This window comes from Choristoneura fumiferana, chromosome 14 (assembly GCF_025370935.1).
Source record: "Choristoneura fumiferana chromosome 14, NRCan_CFum_1, whole genome shotgun sequence".
Taxonomy (NCBI): Eukaryota; Metazoa; Arthropoda; class Insecta; order Lepidoptera; family Tortricidae; genus Choristoneura; species Choristoneura fumiferana.
Genome location: NC_133485.1, coordinates 19,465,562 through 19,493,033, shown reverse-complemented (window position 1 = coordinate 19,493,033; position 27,472 = coordinate 19,465,562). Strand labels below are relative to the sequence as shown.

General features: G+C 38.2%; 1 protein-coding gene across 1 annotated transcript; it reads left to right on the top strand.

The window, feature by feature from the left end:
- The first annotated feature begins 24,924 nt into the window (after positions 1 to 24,924).
- LOC141434793 (ATP-dependent RNA helicase vasa-like) lies at positions 24,925 to 27,322 on the top strand. Its single transcript, XM_074097233.1, has 5 exons — positions 24,925 to 25,223; positions 25,346 to 25,543; positions 25,743 to 25,873; positions 26,043 to 26,167; positions 26,528 to 27,322. Exons 1-5 carry the CDS (start codon positions 25,061 to 25,063, stop codon positions 26,682 to 26,684), a joined length of 774 nt encoding a protein of 257 aa, XP_073953334.1. The 5' UTR covers positions 24,925 to 25,060; the 3' UTR covers positions 26,685 to 27,322.
- The last annotated feature ends 150 nt before the right edge of the window (positions 27,323 to 27,472 follow it).

The window sequence follows — 27,472 nt, the reverse complement described above, 5'->3', positions numbered from 1 at the left end:
ATTCAATTACTCCATCACATTTAAGCGAGAGCTATATTTTAAGTATAACAACGGGCTCATTTTTCGTTAGAGTGCGGGTGCCGTGAACTCGACACAGTCTTAAAATGAGCATTACCCTCAGTGCGCGACTGATGCCCTATAAAGCATCGCTATCGTTTTCCGCATAAAGCATGAAAGTATCAACCCGCACAAAGCTCTTATGACCGGAAGTGCCTAGCTTATCTATTTACACCTTATGCACTTGTACTGTTCTTATTCTGTGCCTTATTCAAGGAGACATTAATAACTAAGGTGTATTTAAATTAATGCTTATGTCATGGAGACTGATGTTTGGGAAACATTCCGTTCCACATTGCCGATCATTAGTTCAAATAGCGATATCTACTGTATTAAAATGTATGTGTGTGTATATTAATATATATATATAATTTATATATATATATATATATATATAAAGCCTGCAAAGTAGTTGACATACATACATTATTAGAGCTCTGAATTTAAAAAAATAGCTCATTGAGTTTCTTGCTGGGTTCTTCTCAACAGATCTTTTTCCGAACTGGCTAAAATGATTTTAATAGATTTTAAAATGCAGTTTTGTTTATTTTTAAAAAGAAGAGAATGTTTCCTTTAAGTAAAATGAACTAACTAAAAGATTTAAAGCGGTTTTCCTCCAGCTTCTATCAATATTTTCTACCCTGTGTAAACATTTTATAAGTAAGTATTCTATTTTTACATGCTTTTATTTAGTTTCCTAACCTGTTTATTTGTTTGTTTGGGTCAAATCTTTTAAGCTAAATTTGATCAACTTGAAATTTGGTATAGTTATGTAAATTTGGTGACAATACAATAATCTGGTAGTGAGAGCTTGGTGGTCCTGCCAGGATCGTCTCCGCAGGAGGGAACTCCTCAATGGTTAATAGTACTGACTTGAAATTTGGTACGGATATGTAATTTAGATGATAATGCAAGTACAGTCAAAAGAAGCTTGTATTAATAATGAAATTTTTAACAAAACGTATGTAAATAAAGAGTTCCAATTGACTGTTCGTCAGCAATGGGTAACGTCGTGGCCTACTCTTGTAGTAAGAGCTCCATAGCTGCCTCATCCGCACAAAAAACCCCTCCATCTTCCACGGTGGTCGATTTATCCCCGTAATAACTTATTGACATCTCAGACAGGCCCTTTTTGTCCAATCAATTCAAAAATGATCCTTACTTCCCCATTATAAAGGCTTTGTACGCTGGCGGTCCGCCGTTTGTCCGTCCGTCTGTCTGCAATGCGGAAACTGCGCATAAACTGTTCTAAATTAAATACATTTAATAGTGTCCCGTTATTTTGCAAGGTCCGCCCGGATTGCTACCACCATCTTGCTCGCTAATCCTGTCGTGAAGCAGCAGTGCTTGCACTGTTGTGTTTTGGCGTGGAGAGTAAGACAGTCGGTGAAATTACTGGCACTTGAGGTATCCCATCTTAGGCCTCTAGGTTGGCAACGCATCTGCAATAACCCTGGTGTAGCAGATGTTTATGGGCGGTGGTGATCTCTTACCATCAGGAGACCCGCTTGCTCGTTTGCCATCCAGTCGAATAAAAAAAAACTACAGTTGAACTTATTAGGGTCCCATAATCAAAATTACAGTAACGTAAACCTTATTATTATTGTTTTATATATGCTGTCCGTTCGTATATCAATCACAGGCATTTTACTCAAAAACTACAGGTACAGGACATCCTAGGTATTGGTGAAATATGGAGTAAATGTGCCTTTTGACAGCCGCTACTTAGTTTAGGTATTAAATAACAAAAATAAATATTTTTTTGAAGAGATACTTCACGCAAACATGTAACAGAAACTAGAAAGAAAGTTTTTCGGTGAAGGAAAACATAAGTAGGTACTTACCGAAGATACTTCTCCACAAACCTGTAAAGCAATTCAATTGTGAAGGTCCCAATCGCAATGGTCCCGCGTATAAACTACGGCTCAAGCCCAGCAGTGGACGTATATCGGCTACGATGATCGAACAACCGCAAGGCGTGAACGAAATAGCTCTACGTTTCAACTTGGACAAAAAGTAAGTAAGTAAGTAAGCATTTATTGCACATAAGTAGGATTTACAGGAGGGCTAACTCATATCATGTACAAGCTTACCTACTTATGTTTACCTGCCCGGATATCTGTTCCAATACTGGTCGTATTTTTCAACCGATTTATGTGAAATTTTGTGAGCAAGGCTCGATAATTACATGGAATTTTTAAGCCGATTCGTTTTTCGGGAATTAAAAGTAAAAGACAGACCTAATTATGGTTATTTATAGAAAACCTTCGTTATGACGACCATGTCTTACATTTAAAATTGCAATAAACTTTCTTGTAAAATCTAGTCTCATTATAACAAAGACTACGCGCGACGCACCAAGCAATTTCTTAATACATTTGCTTGTGTTACTAATTGGACTTTGTACGGTATGTGAGACGACTGCGCAGTGGATAGAGAGGTCAGCGAAAAAGCCGCCGGTTGTATGTCGGGCTTCGTCACTGTTGTATGACTGGTTGTAATACCGCTGTCACCATCCGGCTATGCGGGACACACACGACGCTTCAAACACAGCAACAGAAACCAACAGTCCAACTTATTAATAAACCTTTTTTTTAGGGTTCCGTAGCCCAAATGGCAAAAACGGAACCCTTATAGTTTCGCCACGTCTGTCTGTCCGTCTGTCCGTCCGCGGCTTTGCTCAGGGACTATATCAATGCTAGAAAAGCTGTAATTTTGCACGGATATATATATAAACTATGCCGACAAAATGGTACAATTAAAAATTAAAAAACATTTTTTAGTGTACCTCTCATTGACGTGAAGTGGGGGTGATTTTTTTTCTCATCCAACCCTATATTGTGGGGTATCGTTGGATAGGCCTTTTCAAACCATTAGGGATACACAAACGATTCAGTGATATGTTTGCGAAATATTCAACTTTAAAGTGCAAATTTTCATTATAATCAGGCGTCCCCCCCTCGATAAAAAAAATCAGGATAGTAGTAATTGTATCAAACTTTCAAGGAAAACTATAACGGTTAAGTTTGCTTGGAATTATTAGTAGATTAAGAGTAAATAGCAGCCTAAGGTAAAATATACCTAAACTTGGAAGATTCCGTATAAAATACGAAATCCTTAGAAAAATATTACTTCTTTTTTCGTAATGGCTACGGAACCCTATTGGGAGTGTCGACACGCTCTTGGCCGGTTTTTCAAAATAGATAGGGCAAATCTTGGCTTACATTAGCGGGGTACTTGGTAATTCGGTGACACTGCGTTATTATCGTACACAGAAAGAAATGCAAGCTATTAAATCGATGGCAGCTGTCAGTTTTGATGCTTGCAATGGGTTACCATACTGTGCCTCCACACATTCCTCAAATCGTCTAATATCTGATAGCATGGTTGTGTTGCTCTGAAGATGAGCTCTATTGGGTTCGAAACGTGTCAGTGTAGTGTGATGTAGTGGATACTTGGGTTTGTTGTGATTTGTGTGGTTGAACGGATGAGCTGTATGAACACACATTTGTTGTATAGACGTAGCTATCATAACTAATAAGGTTGCGGGTGAGTAAGTAATTGTTTTTAACCCCGACGCAAAAAGAGGGGTTATAATCCCTACTATCCCTACTAATATTATAAATGCGAAAGTAACTCTGTCTGTCTGTCTGTCTGTCTGTTACCCTTTCACGTCGAAACCACTGAACCGATTTTGATGAAATTTGGTACATAGGTTAGTTTGAACCCCAAGGATCAACATAGGTACCTTTTATTCCGGTAGAGGGCGCCACCGCGCGATAACCTAGATTCCGCGAGACGTAGTCGCGGGCATAAGCTAGTAATATATAAGTTTGTTATGTGTGTCTGTCTGAGGCACCGTAGCTCTTAAACGGTTGGACCGATTTAAGAGCGGTTTTTTATTAAAAAATCAGGATTTCTAAAGATGGTTTTAGTCATGTTTCATCAAAATCGGTTCAACTCTTTTTAAGATATTGAACTTTGAAGTGACAAAGTCGGAGTTTTCCAACTTTTGTGGTTAGGTTATTATTTCATTTAAATGTTTCACCATCTATTATTCGCCCATACGTATATATGGGCGCCATCTATAAAACTTTTTAATTACTCTCACTAGTTCCGCGTTTCTCCGCGATAAAAGAAATGGCGCTGGTGTCTATCGCAGTACAAACATAATTAGATCTTATTTATTTTATTTTGTTGACATTTTATGCATTTGAGGCTTTTGAACATGTTTTAATTTTCATTGATATTTTAAAGTTATTTACATCAATTTAATAATCGTCTAGTCATATTAAACACATTAAAAGATCGTTCCTCAACAGGAAACGACTTCACGCCATGATAGCGGAAGTTGCCAATGAAAGTTATTTAATTCAAATTTATATTGCAACTTATTAAAATCATATAATAAATCATGTTATTTAATTTGATAAATTACTTGTATAAATTAATTCACTTGTTAAACCCAACATATTTAAATTATTCCATATTAAACATTTAAAATATTATAAATAAAACACTAGTTTGACTTGGAATCGGCTCTCAGCCAATCAGAGATCAGTTTTGAGATGGCGGGAAATGCGTCGTGATTGGTTGTTGTTTTTTCGGGACGGTCGCCATTGTTGACTCGTAAATGACAAGACATTACTTAATTACATTACTTTGCAAGTTGTGGTAAAAACTTAATAGTGCGGTTTGATTCGTGATGTCTGAGCCTCCGGATGGTAATTTTCAACGGCCGGATGATTCTGCGCCGACAGCAGCGGTGGGATCACAGCCCCAAAATCAAAACAGTGCTAACGTGAATTTGACGCAAGGATTGATACAAAATTATGCTACGAATTCAAGTTTCACCATGGATCAGGTTCTGTCTATTGTTACTTCACTAACAAAGGAAGCCACGGCGAGTGCTGTTGCGGCCGCCTTCACAAATTGCAAACCAAACAGAAAGCTGAATGATTTTTATTTGCCGCCTTTCGACCCTGATGAACGATCGCATGATATTCGCGACTGGTGTGCCCATGTTGATAACACAATTAAGGAACTTAATATAACTACGCATGAGGCGCGCATGAAAGCCATTTTGCAATTAAGGGGCCGAGCTAAAACATGGGCTGATACATGGTCGCTTCACTCTACTACGTGGAATGAAATTAAAGAAGATTTAATAAAGCATTTTGGTTCCGAGTTTCGCTACGCAGATGATGTTCTGAGGTGGAGAAACTACACATCTGATCAAGCTAGCAGCTACGCCGAGTATGCAACTACAGCGTGGACGTTATTCAAGAGGATAAGACCCGAAGCTTCGGATTCTGAGGTGGTAGAGGCCATCATGACAGGTATTTTTCCCGACTTTATTCGTGCAGACCTGTTGCGTAATACACCGAACGATTTACCCAGTTTGATAAATACATTAAAAACTTATCGTAAACGCAGGCATGATGGACCTTTGCCCATTATATCAAAGAAACCGCGAAGTGACTCGAGTGCTAAACCCATGCAAAGTGCAGACTTAAGTAGGATAACTTGTTTCGCTTGTAATAAAACTGGACATTATTCTCGTGATTGCATGGATAAATCTAATAATAATAATCAAACTGTTTCATCTGGTTCGAAGTCACTTTATACTGATTGTTCTTACTGTCACAGAAAGGGTCATTCTGTAACAAATTGTTTTAAACGGCAAAATGATGAAAAAATTAAGTTAAATGTGACCGATAATATTAGTAAGCGTATTAATTACTGCCAAGATGTTGGACGGTGTGTGATTGATGTTTGTATCAATGATACCAGTTTTAGATGTTTGTTTGATAGCGGAGCTGACTGTTCTTTGATGCGAGAGCAGGTGGCTAGGTCAATACCTGGCAAGCGGAGTGAGGTTAATGTTGCATTTCGTGGTATTGGTCAGTCACCTGTAGTATCAAGGCAGAGTCTTATTACACCAGTAAAAGTCAATGACGTTTTTGTTGAAATACAGTTTTATATTGTGAATGATAGCGATGTTCAATACAATGTAATCATAGGTGCTGATATTTTACAGATCCCCGGTCTCACTGTTACTCTTTCAGGAGATAAAATTACAGTTGAACGGGATGTTATTATTAACACTGTTACAAAAGATTTAATGAAATTTGATACTGATGTAGAGGACCCCAAACATCTTGAGTCATTAAGACAAATAATTGCAGACTATGAACAATCTTTTACATCAGGGAACTCTGTATCCACTGTTAACACTGGTGAATTGCAAATCCGACTCAAAAATCCTGATAAGATTGTTCAACGTCGGCCATATCGTCTCGCACCTGCTGAAAGAGAAAAAGTTAAAGAAATTATAAGTGACCTCAAAGAAAACGGCATCATTCGTGACAGCTGCTCTCCTTTTAGTAGTCCAATGTTGCTGGTAAAAAAAAGAGATGGCACAGATCGACTTTGTGTTGATTATAGGGAACTCAATACCAACACTGTTAGAGACCACTACCCTTTGCCACTGATCTCAGACCAGATAGATAAGTTAGGTAAAGCTCGCTATTTTTCATGCTTAGATATGGCAGCCGGCTTTCATCAACTGCCCATTTCTGACAACTCCATTGAAAAGACTGCCTTTGTTACTCCAGATGGACAGTATGAGTTTTTGCGCGTTCCTTTTGGCCTTTGCAATGCTCCTTCTGTTTATCAGCGAGCAATCAATAAAGCTTTAGGTGACCTAAAAGATAATATTGCTTTAATTTATCTTGATGATGTTTGTGTAATTTCTGAGACCATAGAAGAGGGCTTACACAACTTACAGTTAGTCTTGAAAAAACTTACAGATGCAGGTTTTTCTTTAAATGTAAAAAAATGCTCCTTCTTAAAGTCATCCATTGAGTATTTGGGAAACATAATTGAAAATGGAACTGTCCGACCTAGCCCGCGAAAAATTCAAGCTCTAATAGACTCTCCTGTACCAAAGTCTGTCAGAGAAGTGCGTCAGTTTAATGGCCTTGCTGGATATTTTAGAAAATTTGTTCCTAATTTTTCAACAATAATGGCGCCTCTTTACGAACTTACTAAAACTGGTGTAAACTGGTCTTGGACTGATCGCCACGAAAAGGCTAGGAAAGAAGTTATCGATAGATTGACATCTTCTCCTTTACTTACTATATATGACCCAGATTTACCTACAGAACTTCACACGGACGCAAGTGCGATCGGGTATGGCGCTGTGCTTATCCAACGTAAAGATGGTAACCCATTTGTAGTAGCGTATTTTAGCATGCGAACGACTGACACCGAGAGTCGATACCACTCTTATGAGCTGGAGACCTTAGCAGTAGTAAAAGCCATAAAGAACTTTCGCCATTTTTTGTACGGCCGAAAATTTAAAGTTGTAACAGACTGCAACTCGCTTAAGGCCTCCAGTCACAAGCGTGAGTTGTCACCTCGAGTCCACAGATGGTGGGCATACCTCCAGAGCTTTGATTTTGAAATAGAGTACCGGAAAGGTGATAAACTAGCTCATGCTGACTATTTTAGTCGCAACCCAACAGCTAATGCTCAAGAAGTGATCTCACTTGAATCCAGCAAAATTATACCTCAGAATATAAATTTAGCTAATCTTGATAAGAACTGGCTTTTAGTTGAACAAAAGAGAGACCCAGAAATACAAAAAATAGTCTCAGACTTAAAAGGTGACTCTATACCAAAAACCATTTCCGATACTTACGCCATTTTGCAAGATAAGCTTCTCAGGCGAAAAGTGCAAATAGAAGGAAAGACGCATCAACTCATTATAGTTCCTAAGTCTTATAGATGGAGTTTAATATCACATTATCATGACAACCTCATGCATTTAAGTTGGGAAAAAGTTGTAGGCAAAATTAGAGAGCAGTACTGGTTTCCTAAGATGACTAAGGCTATACGAAAATTTGTAGAAAACTGCGTTAGCTGTCGTGTAAGAAAAGGCCCTTCTGGCTCGAGACAAATCTCATTACATCCAATAGATAAAACTCCAATCCCATTTCACACAATTCATGCAGATATCACAGGTCGAATGAATGGTGTGAGAAAAGCTGCAGAGTATGCATTTGTTTACATAGACGGGTTCACAAAATATGTTTACATGGTTTACACAAATGACCGTACTTCTGACACTGCAATTAAATCTTTTCATGAGTTTATATCAGTTTTTGGCACGCCAACTCGTTTAATTACTGATCAAGACAAAAGTATGACTTCCTGTGAATTTAAAGATTTTTGTGCGAACAATGGTATTGAACATCATGTTGTGGCAAAGGGGGCTAGTCGAGCTAACGGGCAGGTAGAACGACTTATGAAAGTTATTAAAGACAGCATGTCTGTGGTCGAAGCTACTAAACCCTGGCATGCTGCTTTACGTGACCTACAATTAGCAATAAATTGTTCAGTCTCAAAAGCAACAGGTAAAAGTCCCATGGAATTATTGTTAGGTAGGAAATGCTCACCTCCTGGTATAAAATTGCTTGAAATAGATGACGTCCAAACCTCTGATAATATAGAACAAATAAGATTGCAGTCAAAAGAAAGGATGGACGAGCGAGCAAGTAGTGATAAAGCCAAGTTCGACAAAGGAAAAGCCCAAATACATCCATTTAAACAGGGCGACTTTGTCTTGATGCGCCGTCATGAGCGCCACACTACTAAATTAGGACCTAAATATGAAGGTCCAATGGAAGTCATTCAGGTACTTCCTAACGATAGATATAAAGTAAAACACATTAATCTTCGCGGTAGCTCCGAGAAATTTGCTAGCCACGACTCTTTACGGCCAGCTCCTTTGGGCTTAGCTGATCCGTTTGATGATACTAATGATGCCGTATGGGATATCACTGATGACGATGGAGATGCAATGCAAAATGATGCCTGTGACAATGATAACGCCGCTAATAATGGCAATGGTGAAATTGAAACTTAAGACCTGTTATGCATCAAAACATTGAGCATCAGTGTCTTTTCCTTTTTGACACAACTCACTCAGGGTTCGTTGTCATAAGGAAATTGTTGTTCTGATTAGATCTGACCGAGATCTGCTTATAATTTTGTTACAAAGTAGATGGCTTAAAAGATTTGATTTGTTATGTTACGATGTCTTTTAGTTGATCGTCGCGACCTGGTCGTTTTCGATCTATTCTATTTTACTCTAATTTGTTTATATTATCTATCATCATTAAAAAAAAAAGTTCTAACTTTGTAACACTTCTGTTACTATGAATAATAGTTTGATTAAAGTTTAAGTTGTGAAGAACTTTGTTTTATTTGTTATGTTCATGTTTAATTTTGTTTATTTTCCAGTTGGGTATAGATGAATAGAAAAAGTGCAGCGCAGGGAGCGCGCTGATTGCAGAATGGCCGTATGGGCGCCATCTATAAAACTTTTTAATTACTCTCACTAGTTCCGCGTTTCTCCGCGATAAAAGAAATGGCGCTGGTGTCTATCGCAGTACAAACATAATTAGATCTTATTTATTTTATTTTGTTGACATTTTGAGCATTTGAGGCTTTTGAACATGTTTTAATTTTCATTGATATTTTAAAGTTATTTACATCAATTTAATAATCGTCTAGTCATATTAAACACATTAAAAGATCGTTCCTCAACAGGAAACGACTTCACGCCATGATAGCGGAAGTTGCCAATGAAAGTTATTTAATTCAAATTTATATTGCAACTTATTAAAATCATATAATAAATCATGTTATTTAATTTGATAAATTACTTGTATAAATTAATTCACTTGTTAAACCCAACATATTTAAATTATTCCATATTAAACATTTAAAATATTATAAATAAAACACTAGTTTGACTTGGAATCGGCTCTCAGCCAATCAGAGATCAGTTTTGAGATGGCGGGAAATGCGTCGTGATTGTTTGTTGTTTTTTTCGGGACGGTCGCCATTGTTGACTCGTAAATGACAAGACATTACTTAATTACATTACTTTGCAAGTTGTGGTAAAAACTTAATAGTGCGGTTTGATTCGTGATGTCTGAGCCTCCGGATGGTAATTTTCAACGGCCGGATGATTCTGCGCCGACATATACGTCCCACTGCGAGGCACAAGCCTCCTCCCGGAATGAAAGAGAACTATTTAAAAAACTTTGAGAACTTGAAATGCCGAGTGTTTCTGCTGGCTGTGCCGCGCTACTTCAAAGGGATAGTTCCGCTAATGACTCGTTAATTGCGCGGCGGTTGCGCGCGCGCAGCAGGGCCTGTACTACAAAATTCGAACTTCGTATCTTGCCGTCCCGCTCACGCTAATATTATTTAACACGAGAGTGAGAGGGACGGTACGATAAGAACATTGAGTTTCGTATTCCCAGTAGCCCCCCAGTATGAGGAATCGATTATTGAAGCATGTCGCGGGGTCTAATTAGGTTTCTGCTAAAAGTAGGAAAATTAGGATTTTTTTAGACAGGTTTTTGCTCGTCTTGTATCCGTGCACAGTCCGTCGAGATTCTTTCATAAGTTGCCGCAATCAGAGACGTCTATAATACAATATCATCTATATGACGGCCGGATGGCCAAGAGTTAGAGAAACCTGACTACGAAGCTTGAGGTCGTGGGTTCGATTCTCGGCCGGGGCAGATGTTTGTATGAATAACTAGCTGTTGCCCGCGGCTTCGCCCCCGTTGTTATTTTTCTAAATTTTCTTCCATAAAAACTTTCTGCTGACAATAACGAACAAACCAAAAAAAGAATTATTAAATTGGTCCAGCCGTTCCCGAGTTTTGCGCTTAGCAACACATTTTACGATTCATTTTTATTAATTTAGATACATATGAGTTGGATGTTTAATATGTATTAAAAGTATGTATTTATCTGTATACGTATGTTTATCCGTTACCTAGTAGGTAACCATAGTACAAGCTTTGCTTAGTTAGGACTAGGTCAGTTGTTCAAGTGTCACAGGTTATTGATATCTATGTCTGTCTGACATTTCCACCCACCTGTAACTAGCGTCACTGAAAATTCAGCGTCACGAATTTTTTTACCCCCGACGCAAAAAGGTGTTATAAGTTTGACCGCTATGTGTCTGTCTGTGGACCGTAGCTCTTAAACGGGTAGACAGATTTTGAATTTATTTATTTTATTTGAAAGCTAGTTTTTTAGACATGTTTCATCAAAAATCGATTGAGCCGTTTTTGAGATATTGAACTTTGAAGTGACAAAAGTCGGGGATTTTCAACTTGTTTCTTGAGGTTATGGCTGGTAGGAAAAAGCATGATTATACTTATATTCAGTCAGAATTTCTGTAATGTATCTATTTTATATTGTTTTTTTTTGTATGTTTTTATTTTTCGTGAGGAAACCTGCACAAACCTGCGAAGCAATTCAAATGGTGCGTGTGAAGTTCCCAATGCACTGGGCCCGCGTGGGAAACTACGGCCAAAACCCTCTTGTTCTGAGAGGAGGCCTGTGTCCAGCAGTGGGACGTATTATAAGGCGGGTGATGATGAATGATGATGATGATCTATTTTATCAGCTAAGAAGATAGATAGATAGATAGATTTTTTTGAAACCCTTTGAAAAAAATACACATTATAAATACATGTTAGGTAATTATAAGAAATTCACAAAAGCATCGTTAAATGTATACAAAAAATTTAAATAGAACTCAATAATAATTCTAATAAACCATTCTTATTCTTATTTATTTGGTATATGAGTTATCAATCTAACCCAACGTGCGACTGCCTGATGTCGTGTGTAGTCCTGTGACAAACAGACAGACCGACAGCGTGAGCGGTGAGCTTAGTTACAGGAAACCCTCATCAAAATCTGTGCTCACGCATCTCAGATATAATGTATCTCGATGTTGGTGTATAATTTTTTCGGTCGGTAATTTTGTGTGCTATACCTACACGGCACGATCCGTATGATGTCACGTCCGGCGGGAGATGCCCACGTCTTCAATTACGGCGGACGGCGACCTTCGTCCGTCCGGCGTTCTGATCCGTGACGTCGTGGTGTGAACCGCCGTAGCACTGCCACAAATACCCCTGGCGTTGCAGATGTTTATGGGCGGTGGTGATCTCTTACCATCAGGAGATTGCTCGTTTGCCATCCAGTCGAATAAAAAAATGATTTTTAACTTACGACGCAGAAAGAGGGGAGTTTGACGCCATTATGGGTCCCACTGAAAAACAGCGTTGTGGTTTGCCGCAGCATTATGCTGAGTGGGCCCCAATTTATACTATTCGATGTTTTTTTTTTATTATTATTTCTTCCTAACGTGCTTTATCTGTGTATCGAATTATGTGTAAATAAATCTCTCTCTCTCTCTCTCTCTCTCTCTCTGATATCTGCCTCTCTGTCTGTGGCATGGATTATCGAGTTTCCTTGCAGTTCTTAGCTACGTTTCATTACAATCAGTCCAACCGTTTTGGAGATATAGTTTTAGATGGTTGGCGGTCCTCTACTGTGCGTTTTTCCAGAAATTTCCTGCCTCGCACAGGAAAACTCTGGAATGAGCTATCGCTGCGGTATTCCCGGACCGATATGACTTCAAGTTTTCAAGAAAAGAGCGTACTCCTACCTTAAAGGCCGGCAACGCACTTGTGACTCTTCTGGTGTTGCAGGTGTCCATGGGCGACGGTAATCGCTTACCATCAGGCGATCCGCCTGCTCGTTTGCCCCCTATACCATAAAAAAAAGATATTGTACTTACATACTTTAAAATGAAAATTTCGGGGTTTCTCAACTGTTCTATGTTGGTTAGGTTAAATCACGATTTCAAAAAAATGCTGACTCATCATTTCAGCTTGATATCTCAGGCGTTGCTTAGAAAAAGGGTCTTGACAGACTGACAACAATACTTATCTGCCCCGGCAGGGAATCGAATCCGGGACCTAAAGCTTCGTAGTCAGGTTCTCCTGGCTAACCGGTCGTACATGACTCGGAGCTTTATCACAACAGCCTTTTCTCAAAGTCAAAGTCAAAATATCTTTATTCAATTTAGGCTATAACAAGCACTTATGAATGTCAATAAAAGTCCACCGGTTCAGAAAAACCTCTGTTGAGAATAATCCGGTACGAAACTCAACGAGGTATAATATACCTCGTTGACAAAAATATATTATATATTTTTAAACAGATTTACAATATTATTAAATTATATCTATACATGAAAAGTATTTAACTATCTCGCCATCTACATAAGACTTAACTCCATATTTAATAAAAGTACAGGCTAATCGCGAATTAATAGTTTAATTACGCTGTATTCACATTATAATGACTTACGGGCTTCCACTAACGAGGGATGCGGGCTATTACAACTTAATGCATGAATTAAGTAAACTCGCATGACCAGCCGCTGATGAGTTATTGTAATCAATTAGCTGGATATGTTCTTCTTGCGGGTACTTAAGCCCCGTCTAAATTGTTTAGATCGATTGATTTGAAACGCATTTATGTCGAAATTGTTTTTGACATTACACTAAAAAAATTAGATGATTCGAATTTTTTCCCGATTTTTCTTCAGGTCCAAACTCAGCTTCAAGAAGGTAATTTAAATAAATAATAATAATAAATATAATGGGACATTTTTGACACCAATTGACCTAGTCCCAAACGAAGCAAAGCTTGTACTATGGATACTAGGCAACGGATAAACATTCTTATTATATACATACTCGTAGATAAATACATACTTAAATAAATAACAAACAAGAGAAAAAATAGAGAGCAAACATTCGTATTATTCATACAAATATCTGCCCGGCCTTGGATCGAAGCGAGACCTCAAACTTCGCAGTCAAGGTCTCTAACCACTTGGCTATCCGGTCGTTTTTGCCTGACTGCCCAAGGGTTATTGTAAAAAAGTTATTATTTTGTCTTGATGCTCAACGTTCTACGGGCTACGGGCCTAAGCTTTTAACCCCCGACGCAAAAAGAGGGGTGTTATAAGTTTGACCGCTATGTGTGTCTGTGTGTCTGTCTACCTGTCTGTGGCACCGTGGCTCTTAAACTCGTGGACCGCTTAATTTGAATGCGGTTTTTTTTACTTGAAAGCAGGTTTTCTAGCGACGGTTCTTTGACATGTTTCATCAAAATCGGTTGGGCCGTTTTTGAGATATGGAACTTTGAAGTCACAAAGTCGGGGGTTTCCCAATTTTTTTTTTGGTAATGTATGCCATTACGTCAAACTTCTTCACTAATTACGGTTCTTAATTCATATTTAAAATAGTTTTAATTAGTATAACGTCAGCTTCGTCTCCCGTTAGCTCGTCTTATGTTATGCTCATTAATAACACACTGGTTTTCGTAAACCGATTCATTCCGTTTTTGGGGTTCAAAGCAGGGTTTTGAGCGATGGTTCTTTGACATGTTTTATCAAAATCGGTTTAGCCGTTTTGGAGATATTGAACTTTGTAGTGTCGATATCAGGGGTTTACCAACTTTTATTGGGTAGGTTATAGTAAATATAATCGGTCTGATATTGAACGTCACGTCTAACCCACTTCCAGCGGTCAGCAACTTGTTTGGTGAATTTATTAGGTTAGCTGACGATGCAGGTATCGTCGGCACAAAAGAAGTCTTGAAAATAAATGGAATATCTGTCTTGCTCCTCCGCCAAGTAGTGAGGCCAAGTCGTGCGAAACAGCTACGTTTGAGTTGGAAAAACATATTTTTCATGCAATTTAACCCGCCTTCCCTACGCATAAAAAACGTAAATAACCAAACGCAAACGTAACTGAACCCACCACCAAGAGAACCACCACCACCACAACCATAAACAAGATCCCGGGCACGTGTTTAATATAATAAGCAACGGATAAATATAATTATATGGATACATACTTAAATACATATTAAACATCCGAGACCCCATTCGTATTATTCATACTTTGCTAAGCTTACTTTGGGACTAGGTCAATTGGTGTATCCCGTGATATTTATTAAAAAAAAAGTATGTTTGTCGGTTGCCTATAGGTACCTATTGTATAAGCTTTGCTTAGTTTGGTACTAGGTCAATTGGTGTCAAGTGTCCCATGATATTTATTTATTTATTTATAACTAGCTGGCCCCGCAAACTTCGTTCTGCCTTAAAATCAATTTATATTGTGTTACCTTATTAGCCATGTACTTTTTTCTATAGTGAGGAATCAATGCGAGCACGCAAGCGAGGGAGCAAGCATGCATGCAAGCAAGCATGCAACCAAGTATGCAAGCAAGTATGTATGCAAGTAACAATGCATGCAAGCGAGCACGCAAGGAAGCATGTACTCAAGCAAGCATGCAAGCAAGCATGCAAGCAAGCATGCAAGCAAGCATGCAAGCAAGCATGCAAGCAAGCATGCAAGCAAGCATGCAAGCAAGCATGCAAGCAAGCATGCAAGCAAGCATGCAAGCAAGCATGCAAGCAAGCATGCAAGCAAGCATGCAAGCAAGCATGCAAGCAAGCATGCAAGCAAGCATGCAAGCAAGCATGCAAGCAAGCATGCAAGCAAGCATGCAAGCAAGCATGCAAGCAAGCATGCAAGCAAGCATGCAAGCAAGCATGCATGCAACCAAGTATGCAAGCAAGTATGTATGCAAGTAACAATGCATGCAAGCGAGCACGCAAGGAAGCATATATTCAAGCAAGCATGCAAGCAAGCATGCAAGCAAGCATGCAAGCAAGCATGCAAGCAAGCATGCAAGCAAGCATGCAAGCAAGCATGCAAGCAAGCATGCAGCAAGCATGCAAGCAAGCATGCAAGCAAGCATGCAAGCAAGCATGCAAGCAAGCATGCAAGCAAGCATGCAAGCAAGCATGCAAGCAAGCATGCAAGCATGCAAGCAAGCATGCAAGCAAGCATGCAACCAAGTATGCAAGCAAGTATGTATGCAAGTAACAATGCATGCAAGCGAGCACGCAAGGAAGCATGTATTCAAGCAAGCATGCAAGCAAGCATGCAAGCAAGCATGCAAGCAAGCATGCAAGCAAGCATGCAAGCAAGCATGCAAGCAAGCATGCAAGCAAGCATGCAAGCAAGCATGCAAGCAAGCATGCAACCAAGTATGCAAGCAAGTATGTATGCAAGTAACAATGCATGCAAGCGAGCACGCAAGGAAGCATGTATTCAAGCAAGCATGCAAGCAAGCATGCAAGCTAGCATGCAAGCAAGCATGCACGCTAGCGAACATGGAAGCATGTAACCAATCATGCAAGCAGGCATGCAGAATGCAAGCAAGCATGCAAGCAAGCATGCAAGCAAGCATGCACGCTAGCGAACATAGAAGCATGTAACCAATCATGCAAGCAGGCATGCAAGAATGCAAGCAAACATGCAAGCATGCACGCTAGCGAACATTGGAGGCATGTTACCAAGCATGCATGCAAGCAAGCACGCAAGAAAGCATGCACGCTAGCAAACATGGAAGCAGGCATGCAAGCTTGGAAGCAGGCATGCAACATGCAAGCAAGCATGCAAGAAAGCATGCACGCTAGCGAATATGGAAGCATGTAACCAAGCATGCATGCAAGCAAGCATGCAAGCAAGCATGCACGCTAGCGAACATGGAAGCATGTAACCAAGCATGCATGCAAGCAAGCATGCAAGCAAGCATGCACGCTAGCGAACATGGAAGCATGTAACCATCATGCAAGCAGGCATGCAAGAATGCAAGCAAGCATGCAAGCAAGCATGCACGCTAGCGAACATGGAGGCATGTTACCAAGCATGCATGCAAGCAAGCATGCAAGAAAGCATGCACGCTAGCGAACATGGAAGCATGTAACCAAGCATGCAAGGAGGCATGCAAGAATGCAAGCAAGCATGCACGCTAGCGAACATGGAAGCGTGTAACCAAGCATAGCATGCAAGCCAGCATGCAAGAAAGCAAGCAAGCGAGTATGCAAGCAAGCAAGCAAGCATGCAAGCTGGCATGCAAGCAAGCATGCAAAAAGCAAGCAAGCGAGTATGCAAGCAAGCAAGCAAGCATGCAAGCGAGCATGGAAGCAAGCAAGTCTACAGAAATCTAGGCTATCTACACTAAATATAATGATGTAGAAACTTATCTGTTATAATTAAATTCTGGTGATGATGCCGCATATGATGAAATTATTAATTTTCACTACCTAATATATCAGAACAGATTTTTTTGGGTACTTTAAATATATATAATATATATATTAATTTCACCAATGGTATTAATTTCACTTTGCCATTTGCGCAACACAATCCAGCGGCTTCATTTTTGTACTTCAATGCCTTACAATATGGGCAAACTGAGTTCATAGATCCAATAGCAACGCATTGGTAGGCACTGTAGTCAATTGTAACATTGTAATTGAAAGCAGCTCGATTGAAACTTACAACATTATTAGCTGCATTCAGCTCATTACGCTCTGCACGGGTTTGTGCTATCCGAATCCTTTCAATTTCATTTCGCTCTTGACGTTGCTGGGCTGTTCGATTACTCTGATAATTAGCTTGGTTTGTAGCATTTCGAGTTCTTCGACCCAAATTGCTTCGCCCTCGTCTTATAGGTGGCATGAGTATAAATAGATAAATCAAAACACAAATAAATCAACCAGTCAATGTAAATTGAGGAACGTAAACAAATTTGTTTTTAAATAATTTATTGAATCAGGCGTTACTTTGCGGAGGTCCATATCAATGAACTAAAATAATTTCCTTGCTCACCGCGACCTTACGATAGCTAAGCTTATGCAAAATATGCGTGTTCATGCAGTTCTCCACCTCCACACTGTAAGAACACACACAAATCACACAACCCATCCATCACCACCACCACACTACACTCGTAAGGTCGCGGGTGAGCAAGGAAATTATTTTAGTTCATTTAAATTTGTTTTTGTTATTATTTAGTAGGTAGTATTAAGGTACTCATGTCATAAAACTCATTTACTCGGCAATCTTCGTTCCACTTTAAACGAAAAAAGTAGTGTACGAAAAAAAATGGAAGAAAACGTCCCTATTTCAGACACTATAGGTCCAAACATCTTCCAGCCAAGCAGCAGCATGCAAATGCAAAATAAGGGGGATTAATAAAACAAAACGCCTAAATAAAATTGAGTAGCAAACATTCGCATCACTCCGCATTTTACTAAACCCACAGGTGATGCATTAATTACCGCACTTCCATACTCGCATTTTCTTTTTCCCAGCAATTTTTCCAGTTTTTCTCTTCATAAAAACCTTCCCTAGACTTTAACGATGATATGAAAAAAAATATAGCTGAATTGGTCTAGCCGTTCTCGAGTTTTGCGCTTAGCAACACATTTTACGATTCATTTTTATTTATATAGATAGATGTCGACTAAAAAAGACAATTCTTCTTTCACAACAGATAATTATTATTAAATTTGGATACAATAATAGATTGTCACTCTACATTATGTAATTGGCTATTGTCACGTTGGTGGAATAGGGGCCAAGTCTGGGCGGAACCCTGGCGCGAGTTGGACTCGCTCATCGCCGGTATTCGCCGTCTCGTTCTGGCTTCCGGGTCTCGTTAACCCACCAGTAGTAATTAGAATCATTTCCGTTGTCATTAGCTACTTAAAAACTATTGCCGCGTACAATAAATTATTAAAATTATGATGTCCAAAAATTAATTGAGTGCTGAGTATTTTACTACCGGATTCGTTATGATCTGTCTCCGTAGGAAACATACGAAGTATGGACTGACGTTGCCTGCTTAATTTTAAGCGTGTTGGGTTTAGATTTACGTAAGAATAAATAATTATGTATTTCAGGGCAAGATTATTGTATTGTACATATATTAAATATATTGACCCGGACAACTCACGTCTTAAATCGAGTTTAGCTCGACATGTTCCGGGCTAATCCGTAGCCTTTCGTCTTCAGAGCAACGCGACTCAGCGGCTACTGCAACACGCGCACAAAAACGAAGGCGAAGGGCTACGGATTAGCCTGAAACATGTCGTGCTAAACTTGATTTAAAACGTGAGTTATCCGGGTCAATATCTTTAATATGAGTGAGTTTCACGGTAGTTCCATGTTCAAAATTGTACATATTGTAGGTATTGTAAACTCTTTATCTCTATCTAATAAAAAAGAATCGTAAAATGTGTTGCTAAGCGCAAAACTCGGGAATACACATATAAGTAATGACAAACACACAATGGGCAATGGTCAGGAGAAGGTTTTTGTACATAAAAACACATGAAATTAACAAATAAAATAATAATAAGTACAAAGGCGAACTTATCCCACAAAGGGATCTCTTCCATTTAACCTTTGAACGGTTGACAGGATATCAGGAAAAAATATGTATGTGCGTAAGAGCTAGATTTGGAGGCAGCTGGCGTAAGTTTCCCTCTGTATCCAAAAGCTTGGTGGTTGCTTAACCTGAGGCCGCTTGTCTAAAGCGTTGACGTTCGCAATTGCATTCATCATCTCATATTCATATTCATATTCATATTCATTTATTGCAATCATGTTCATTTGTACAATCTATCAATCTATTTTTGATTAACTGTCATTTGTCATTTAAGCTTTAATCTTCGTGGAATCCTGTTATAAATAAGTGTCGGCGTCGGGATGGATGTTCTGAGGGACGATCGGACGCTGTTAGTGTTGTGTGTCGGTGTGATGGGGTGACTAATAAAAATGACCAAGTGCGGGTAGTTCGTGATACGAGTACTATTAGTGATCAAGTGCGGGTAGTTCGAAGGACTCGCGCTGCTAGGCAGACTAGACACCCCACACTTCAGTCTACTCGTGACCACGGCCACTGCAATGTTGCCGAAACGTCGGGGTAAATATTACTCGTGTGTGTTAGCGTGATAAGTCCTGTGCGTGGTATTTTGACTATAACTGTCAGTTGATTGCGACCGCGAGCGTCAGAAGCGTTAGGCAATTCGGTCCTCCGGTCCACCTTGTGACAGAAAGTAGTCAAAACGATTATGGTTCCAAGTGTGTTACGCTATAAGGCCTGTACGAGTAAAATGTATATTTTTAGGGTTCCGTACCTCGAAAGGAAAAACGAAACCATTATAGGATCACTTTGTTGTCCGTCCGTCCGTCTGTCAAGACCCTTTTTCTCAGGAGCTGAAATTGATATCGAATACTCAAATCTGCGGTCCCTTGAAGCCCTGAAAAAATCAAATTTCTAAGTTAACGCAATCAAAAGTTACAGTCATTAAACAACGTGTTTCCATACCAAATAGCAGTGCACTGAAAACCTATAGGGCACTTCCAGTTGTCCTAGTAACTTGAAATTTGGTATGAAGGTAGCTGTTACTGCAACTAGAAAATTCTGAAAATCTTAATTTTTTATATCTATCTGTGTAAATATAATGACCAATTTAATCAGACCCCACCCTGCGTACATTTTGCTTAAGAGTAGGGCTCTGCATACACTGCATGTGTCACAGGGAAAAATCGAAAAATATCTTCAAGACACTATCCCGTTTACATACCTATAAATGTGCACGGAACCCTCGGTGCGCGAGTCCGACGCACTTGCCCGGTTTTTTGACATTGGAATAAATGAATGAATGATTTATTAGGAAAACTATTCATCTTGTATAGTTTCCGTCCCGCGGAACAGCGACAAATGAATTGGTCGCAGACTAAGTTGAGGTAATTAGCCAGTTTACAATTACATTCTAAGAGCCGGATAAGAACGGGTGTAATTAAAAAAACTCGATTTTCACTTTTGTTAATCGCACCCGTACGAAGCCGGACTCTATCGCTTGCTTTTTTTTAAATCGCGAAACAAAAATTCTCTCGGCGGCGTTCTTAACCTTTCTCACTGCAGCTCAACATTAGCAGTATCGTAAAGCGGTATTAACTATCGAGACGGCCATCACTGCGATGCCCGCCAATGTTGCCAGATTGAAGGGAATCCCCCCTAATTACTTCTTTTAATTACACTTCACAAACTTACTGCACTTATATACCACAGCCGGTAAAACTTCTTATTTTTGAAGTAAATAAATAAATAAGAAAAATGAATTTTCATGAATATCTCCGCTTTAATGGAACAAATAATTTCGTGCTTTATACCTACATATAAGTAAAGAAGATCGAGACTAAATATTTCAGTAGTTTCAGAAAACATGATACTAACCTCTTCCAGCGAAACAACGTCGTCAAAACATTCAAAGTCCACTGAATCCTGTATTTGTTTTTTTATTTTCAGAAAGCAAATTTAATATAGATTCATGTTATTTTATTTCTATGATCGTACAGCAGGATATTCCGTTTATTCTGTTCGCAATAAATATTATTTTTGTTTATGTGTCAAAAGAATGTCCAACATCATAATTTCGAATTCGGAAACAGTATTATGTACCAGGCCTGGTCACTGGCCAGTTACATTTCATACATATACAATTGCAAGAAGATTTAATTTCATTTAGTTTTAATTACGTCAAGGGGACATACCAACTTTTTTAAATATTTTTGTTACAAAGCACCAATGCTAGAAGCTTGAATTAAATATATGTTATAGTTAATTAAAATTGCGATCATAAGTAAAAAGTTTGAGGTATCTGTATCTTAAAAGTAATAAAAAAAATGAAAAGTGTCAACACATCTATTTTTATTTTTTTATATGGAATGTCATGCGGCTTATATAGTGACATATTATGTATCTTAGCTAAGTGTATTATATGTATAAAGCACGAAATTATTTGTTCCATTAAAGCGGAAATATTCATGAAAATTCATTTTTCTTATTTATTTATTTTCTTCAAAAATAAGAAGAGGAAAATGCTGAAATTTAGTATAGCACTTACTAACGTCGTGACCTATCATCAGAAAAAAAATCAAGTGGAAAAGCTATTAAGGCACAAGATGTTCCCTTACCCTGCCATGGCCTTTTTAATTTAGCCCTAAGAACAAAAAAATGTATGGTCAAAATAAGCAACTTTTAAGTTGATATCTACTTTTGTGATGTACCTTCTTTGTACACAGTTTACAATAATACTCTTTATTGTACACCAGAAATAGTGCTACTACTACTAGTGGTAGTAATTAGTAATTACTGACTTACTTCCCTACTGTTATTTTAGGACCGCCTTCAGCTGATGATGATAATATCGGAGGGAAAAAGACGCAGTGTTATGGCAACACTGGCGCCTGCGCCGACCGCCCACGAACGCGGGCGCAGAATTAAACCGCGCTTTACATTATCACTGTTTATGCTAATTACGAAGATACCGATTTGTAAAGTGTGCTGTTTAAGTGGAATCATTAAGCCTATTACGCTGGCGGTTTGCCGCTAATCTTAAGCAGTATGCTTCAAAATGTACTTAAGCAAAAAAAGGATTTGGAGATAAACTTAAACCGACTGTTTAAAGGATAAGTCCAAAAGTGGGAATAAATTATTCAAACGTCCTTACTTGGAGAGTGACAAACAGTCCTATTAACTATATATTAAAATCGCAAACTTGCCCTATTTGTTTATTTATTTGTTTGATTTGAGTAAATCTTGGGCTAAATTTTACCCAGTTCCAGAGTGGTAGGATTGACTTCGAATATTGCATACTTATGTAAATCTGGCGACAATATAATAATCTGGTAGTGGCATTTTTGGTTCAATCATCTGATTAATAGCATCGACTTGTAGTACAAGGTATAGTTTAAATGATAATGCAAGACAATCAACAAAAGGTACAGTCAGCAAAAAGAGTTAAAAATGTATTTTTTACAAAAACTTGTTTAATCATACCTTTAGGACCACTTCTACTCGTAGTTTTGTAGATATATTCAAGCTTACAGCTTCCAAAGATATCTTGCTAACCTGGAATATACCAGATCCTGGCCGATTTATCATCACCTAAAACTACAGGAGTTTTTATAACATATAAATAGGCTCGTGTTTGATCACAATCATGCCTTAACCACTCACGTGCTTTGAGCAACTACGGTTGCCAAATATATTTTAGTAAAATTGTGGTTGCCAGACATACACTACGTCGCTATAGCAGCGCAAAACAAGAGCAATTCATGGCCGAATTTTTTTTTCACGCGACCAACTGAGTGCTTGCTTAATAAAATCCCATTCACCCAAGATTTGAAAACGGCCAAATTAAAGCGATCAGGGAACACAGAAGCTGACAGAGCATTTCACTCTTTAGCTGTCCAGATATTAAAAACCGGCCAAGAGCGTGTCGGACACGCCCAAAATAGGGTTCCGTAGCCATTACGAAAAAAATAAGTAATATTTTTCTAAGGATTTCGTATTTTATACGGAATCTTTCAAGTTTAGGTATATTTTATACCTTAGGCTGCTATTTACTCATAAACTACTAATAATTCTCAAGCAAACTTAGCCGTTATAGTTTTCCTTGAAAGTTTGATAAACTTACTACCATCCTGAATTTTTTAAAAAATTTCCACCCACCGGTTTAGATTTTAGAAGGGGGGGGGGGACGCTCGATTTTAATAAAAATTTTGCACTTTAAAGTTGATTATTTCGCAAACAAAGCACTGAATCGAAAAATCGTCTAAGCAAACCCTTGGTTTTATAAGACCTATCCAACGATATCCCACACTAAAGGGTTGGATGAGAAAAAAAAATCACCCCCACTTTACGTCTATGGGAGGTAACCTAAAAAAATTTTTTTTATAATTTTTAATTGTAACATTTTGTCGGCATAGTTTACTTATATATCCGTGCAAAATTACAGCTTTCTAGCATTGATAGTCCCTGAGCAAAGCCGCGGACGGACAGACAGACAGACATGGCGAAACTATAAGGGTTCCGTTTTTGCCATTTTGGCTACGGAACCCTTGAAAAAGGAAGGATGAGCGGCAACGCTTGCATGCAACGAATTATTTTTGTTTCTTATTATTGTTTTAAGTGGTTCAATTTATATATTTTCGAAAGACTACATTTTAGTACTTATCTATTTCACATACATACCTAATTTTAGTCTCTACTTAGTTATAGCAAATACACACCAATAAAAACAAAACTGATATGTTCCACAAAAAAATATGGACTAAGAATATAGCAAAAAAACCTAAAAATAATTTGAAAATACATGCATTTCTCTAGTGCTACTTTAGCATAGGGCTTTGGACGCTACAAACTAGAATATATTAACAATAACTGGCAGTGCTCCTAAAACCATTATTATAAATATATATCTTTTAATATAATTAATTTTTTTTGTATAAATAATGTGCTTCAAACAAGATAATTGCTTTCTAAAACTTACTTGCACTGTTTCATAACTACATTTTGCATTACTTACGCATTTTAAATTAGGTGATAATTTGCAAACACATTTGTCTTCTACCTGATAGAATAGCTTTTTAATGCCCTAACTGGTTGTGAACGGTAATTAAGTGTTGTTGTTATAGTTGTTTTCACCTACAGAGCTAATTTTGGTCCCTACAAATAAAATCATATCAAATATAATATAGTCATATAAGAGTGTGTGAGTGAGAAGCAACTCACACTACATAGCAAATGTAATCTACATTAAAAAAAACCGGCCAAGAGCGTGTTGGACACGCTCGAAATAGGGTTTCGTAGCCATTACGAAAAAATTAGGTAATAATTATATTTACACTAACTGGTAGTGCTCCTAAAACCATCACCATTTTTGAATATTTTAACTCATATTTTATTTTTGCATGAAAATAGTGCTTCTAAAAAAAGTTCGGTTTCTAGAACTTACTTACACTAATTCATAAATAACAACATGACGAATTTTAAATAATGAGATAATTTGCAAAACACATTTGTCTACCTGATATAATAGCTTTTTAATGCCCTAACTGGTTGTGATCGGTAATTAAGACCCATTGTTATAGTTGTTTGCTAACTTATAGAGGTAAACTTAAAATTTCTTAATTGAATTATGGTATTATTAACAATTAATGTTAAGTTCGAAATGCGGCATCCTGCGCACTCTGTTCGGAGCTCACCGCGTGTGGAAGTCTATAAATTTACTGCGCTTTGGTTTTTCTGTTAATTCCCAGATTACAATCATTTGGAACACTTACTTAACGCGTACCGTACTGTATACGTATCCATTGTGAAAATGTCGCATTGTGAAATAACGTCGCGTTTATGTGGTGACATGGAGGCCGCTGCTTTAGTTACGGCATCCAATGAGGCATTGCCTAAAGACGTGGAACAAATATTCCAGCAAGTCAGCAAATATGATAAAATGAAGGCGCTCACGAAATTGCTCGGAGAAAATGGTAAGATCATAAATTATTTCTTTTTTAAAGTGACGTGTTTGCCTGTGTGAGTGACGTAAGGACGGTCAGATTTGCTACTAGTAGTTTTGATTCCTATGTTTACTCTTGTTTACTGCTTTCAGATGGGAAGCGCGTCCTAGTTTTCGTAAAAACGAAGCGCAACGCGGACTTCATAGCCGTGATGCTCTCTGAGCAACAAAAGTTAACTTCGTCTATCCACGGAGACCGCCTGCAGCGCGACAGGGAGCAGGCGCGACAGAACTTTAACAGCGGACACCACAACATCCTGGTGGCCACGTCGGCGGCTGTTTGCGGCTCTGGTGAGTGCTAAAATAATATTACTGAAGCATAAGAACTTAAGAACATTGCAAAAAACGCAAGGAAGTATCTTAACTGGACAGTTCCTGTTTCTAGCCTTCTATAACAGGATGGTGAATTTTAGGACACTCCTTTCTAAGATATGTCATTTTATTTTTATTAAAATAAGTCGTGACTTCATATATAATGTTTTAATTACAGATATTAAACACGTTGACATAGTGGTCAATTACGATCTTCCGACGAGCGTAGACGAGTACGTGCACAGGATCGGGAGAACCGGGCGCGTCGGCCACAGAGGGAAAGCTGTATCTTTCTTCGATGTTGATTATGTAAGTACTCTGCTCAAATAGTTTCAGTGCAGGTACTTTCTTTGATGTATATAAATATTAAGTTGTTAAAACTTTAATTATAAATTAATTATACTATTCCTGAAATTGATTTCTTGAAGTAATCACAATTTTTGACAAGACTCAATTAATTTTGGTGATTGATTTACAGGACGCGGAGTTAGTGGCTGATTTGGCCAGAGTTCTGCGGCAAGCCGACCAACCCTTACCAGACTTCTTCCCAGTCAGCGGCGCGGCCACGTGCCAGGCCAACGATGCGATGGCGGTGACGTCAGAGTAAGTGCAACATATTCCTATGAATCAACTGTACACCCATAAACTCGTCTCTCCTCTTTGGTAGCAGTATAGTCAGACAACCTATTTTGCACTCTGCACTTTCTCCTGACACTAATGCTCTTGTTAAATCCATACTAATTGAAACTTAAAAATTTACTTTTTTACCAAACTTTCTCTCAGTATTAGCCATTGCGAAATGGGATTCATGGAAACCAGATACAGCGATTAAACCCTGATCCATCAATTAATAGATAGTAGACCTGAAATAGTCAGTATTCAGGCCATCAGTTTTTCTGTTAATATTAATGAATATTAATGAAGGCATTAATTAATGGACATGTTCTGTTTCTGCTATCGCAGGACTTCAACGGCGCACCAGCTGCAGTGTCCCGCGGCCTCCTGCCTGCCGAGGAACGGCGCGCGACAGTTGGTGATGACGCCGCATGGACCTTTAATCTATTGGTGCTGTTTCCGCAGTGAATGTTCATACTATGGTGCGTCTGACTACAATACGTAGAATTACTTGGATGACACACTTCTAGCTTTACTAAGCAATATATTTAGTTCTTAATAGTGTTCATAAATTACTGTCTTGACTAAGACTGGCTAATCGAGTGCAGAATTTTTTTTAAATTCCATCCTTTGATGTAAAGGTGCTTCTTCCTTATAGTATATTCGACCTAGTTTAGTGCTCATTTTTATTATTTAATAGTCTTACATTGTGAACTTTCTTCTGCTTTTTTCTGTTCTTCAAACAGTTTTGTCAGTCTCTTTATTATTTTGAAAGCAAAACTTTCTATAATTTCATTACCAATGTCACATAAGTTAAGTTGTTATAATGCAATTATATTGTAATATAGTTTTGATCAAATTTTATAATGTGCTATTTACTTAACTCCTTCAAGTGACTTCGGGTTTGTAGAATATAACTAAGTGGCGATTAGGTTATTTTTCCGTCTTGTACATGTACAAAGGTTTAAGTAAATATATTTTCATTTTAATTTTCTATGTGATTTGTAAGTGTTTAAATATCCTCGTCATTTAAAATTATGTGGTTTGTTGATTAATTACTAAAATTTGTACAAATTTTGTTAAGGAATTTATATTGTTATATTAGAATAGCAAAGGTTTTAATAAACGCTGTTTAACTATTAACGTTTTTGTTTTACTGTTCCTTATTTCAAAACACTAGATCAATTGAAGTTGTCATACGCATTATTTTCATACTAAAAATATGTCACTTTTCTGACACTAACTTACCACATCACACCACCACACTACACCGTACCACGCCACACCAAACAC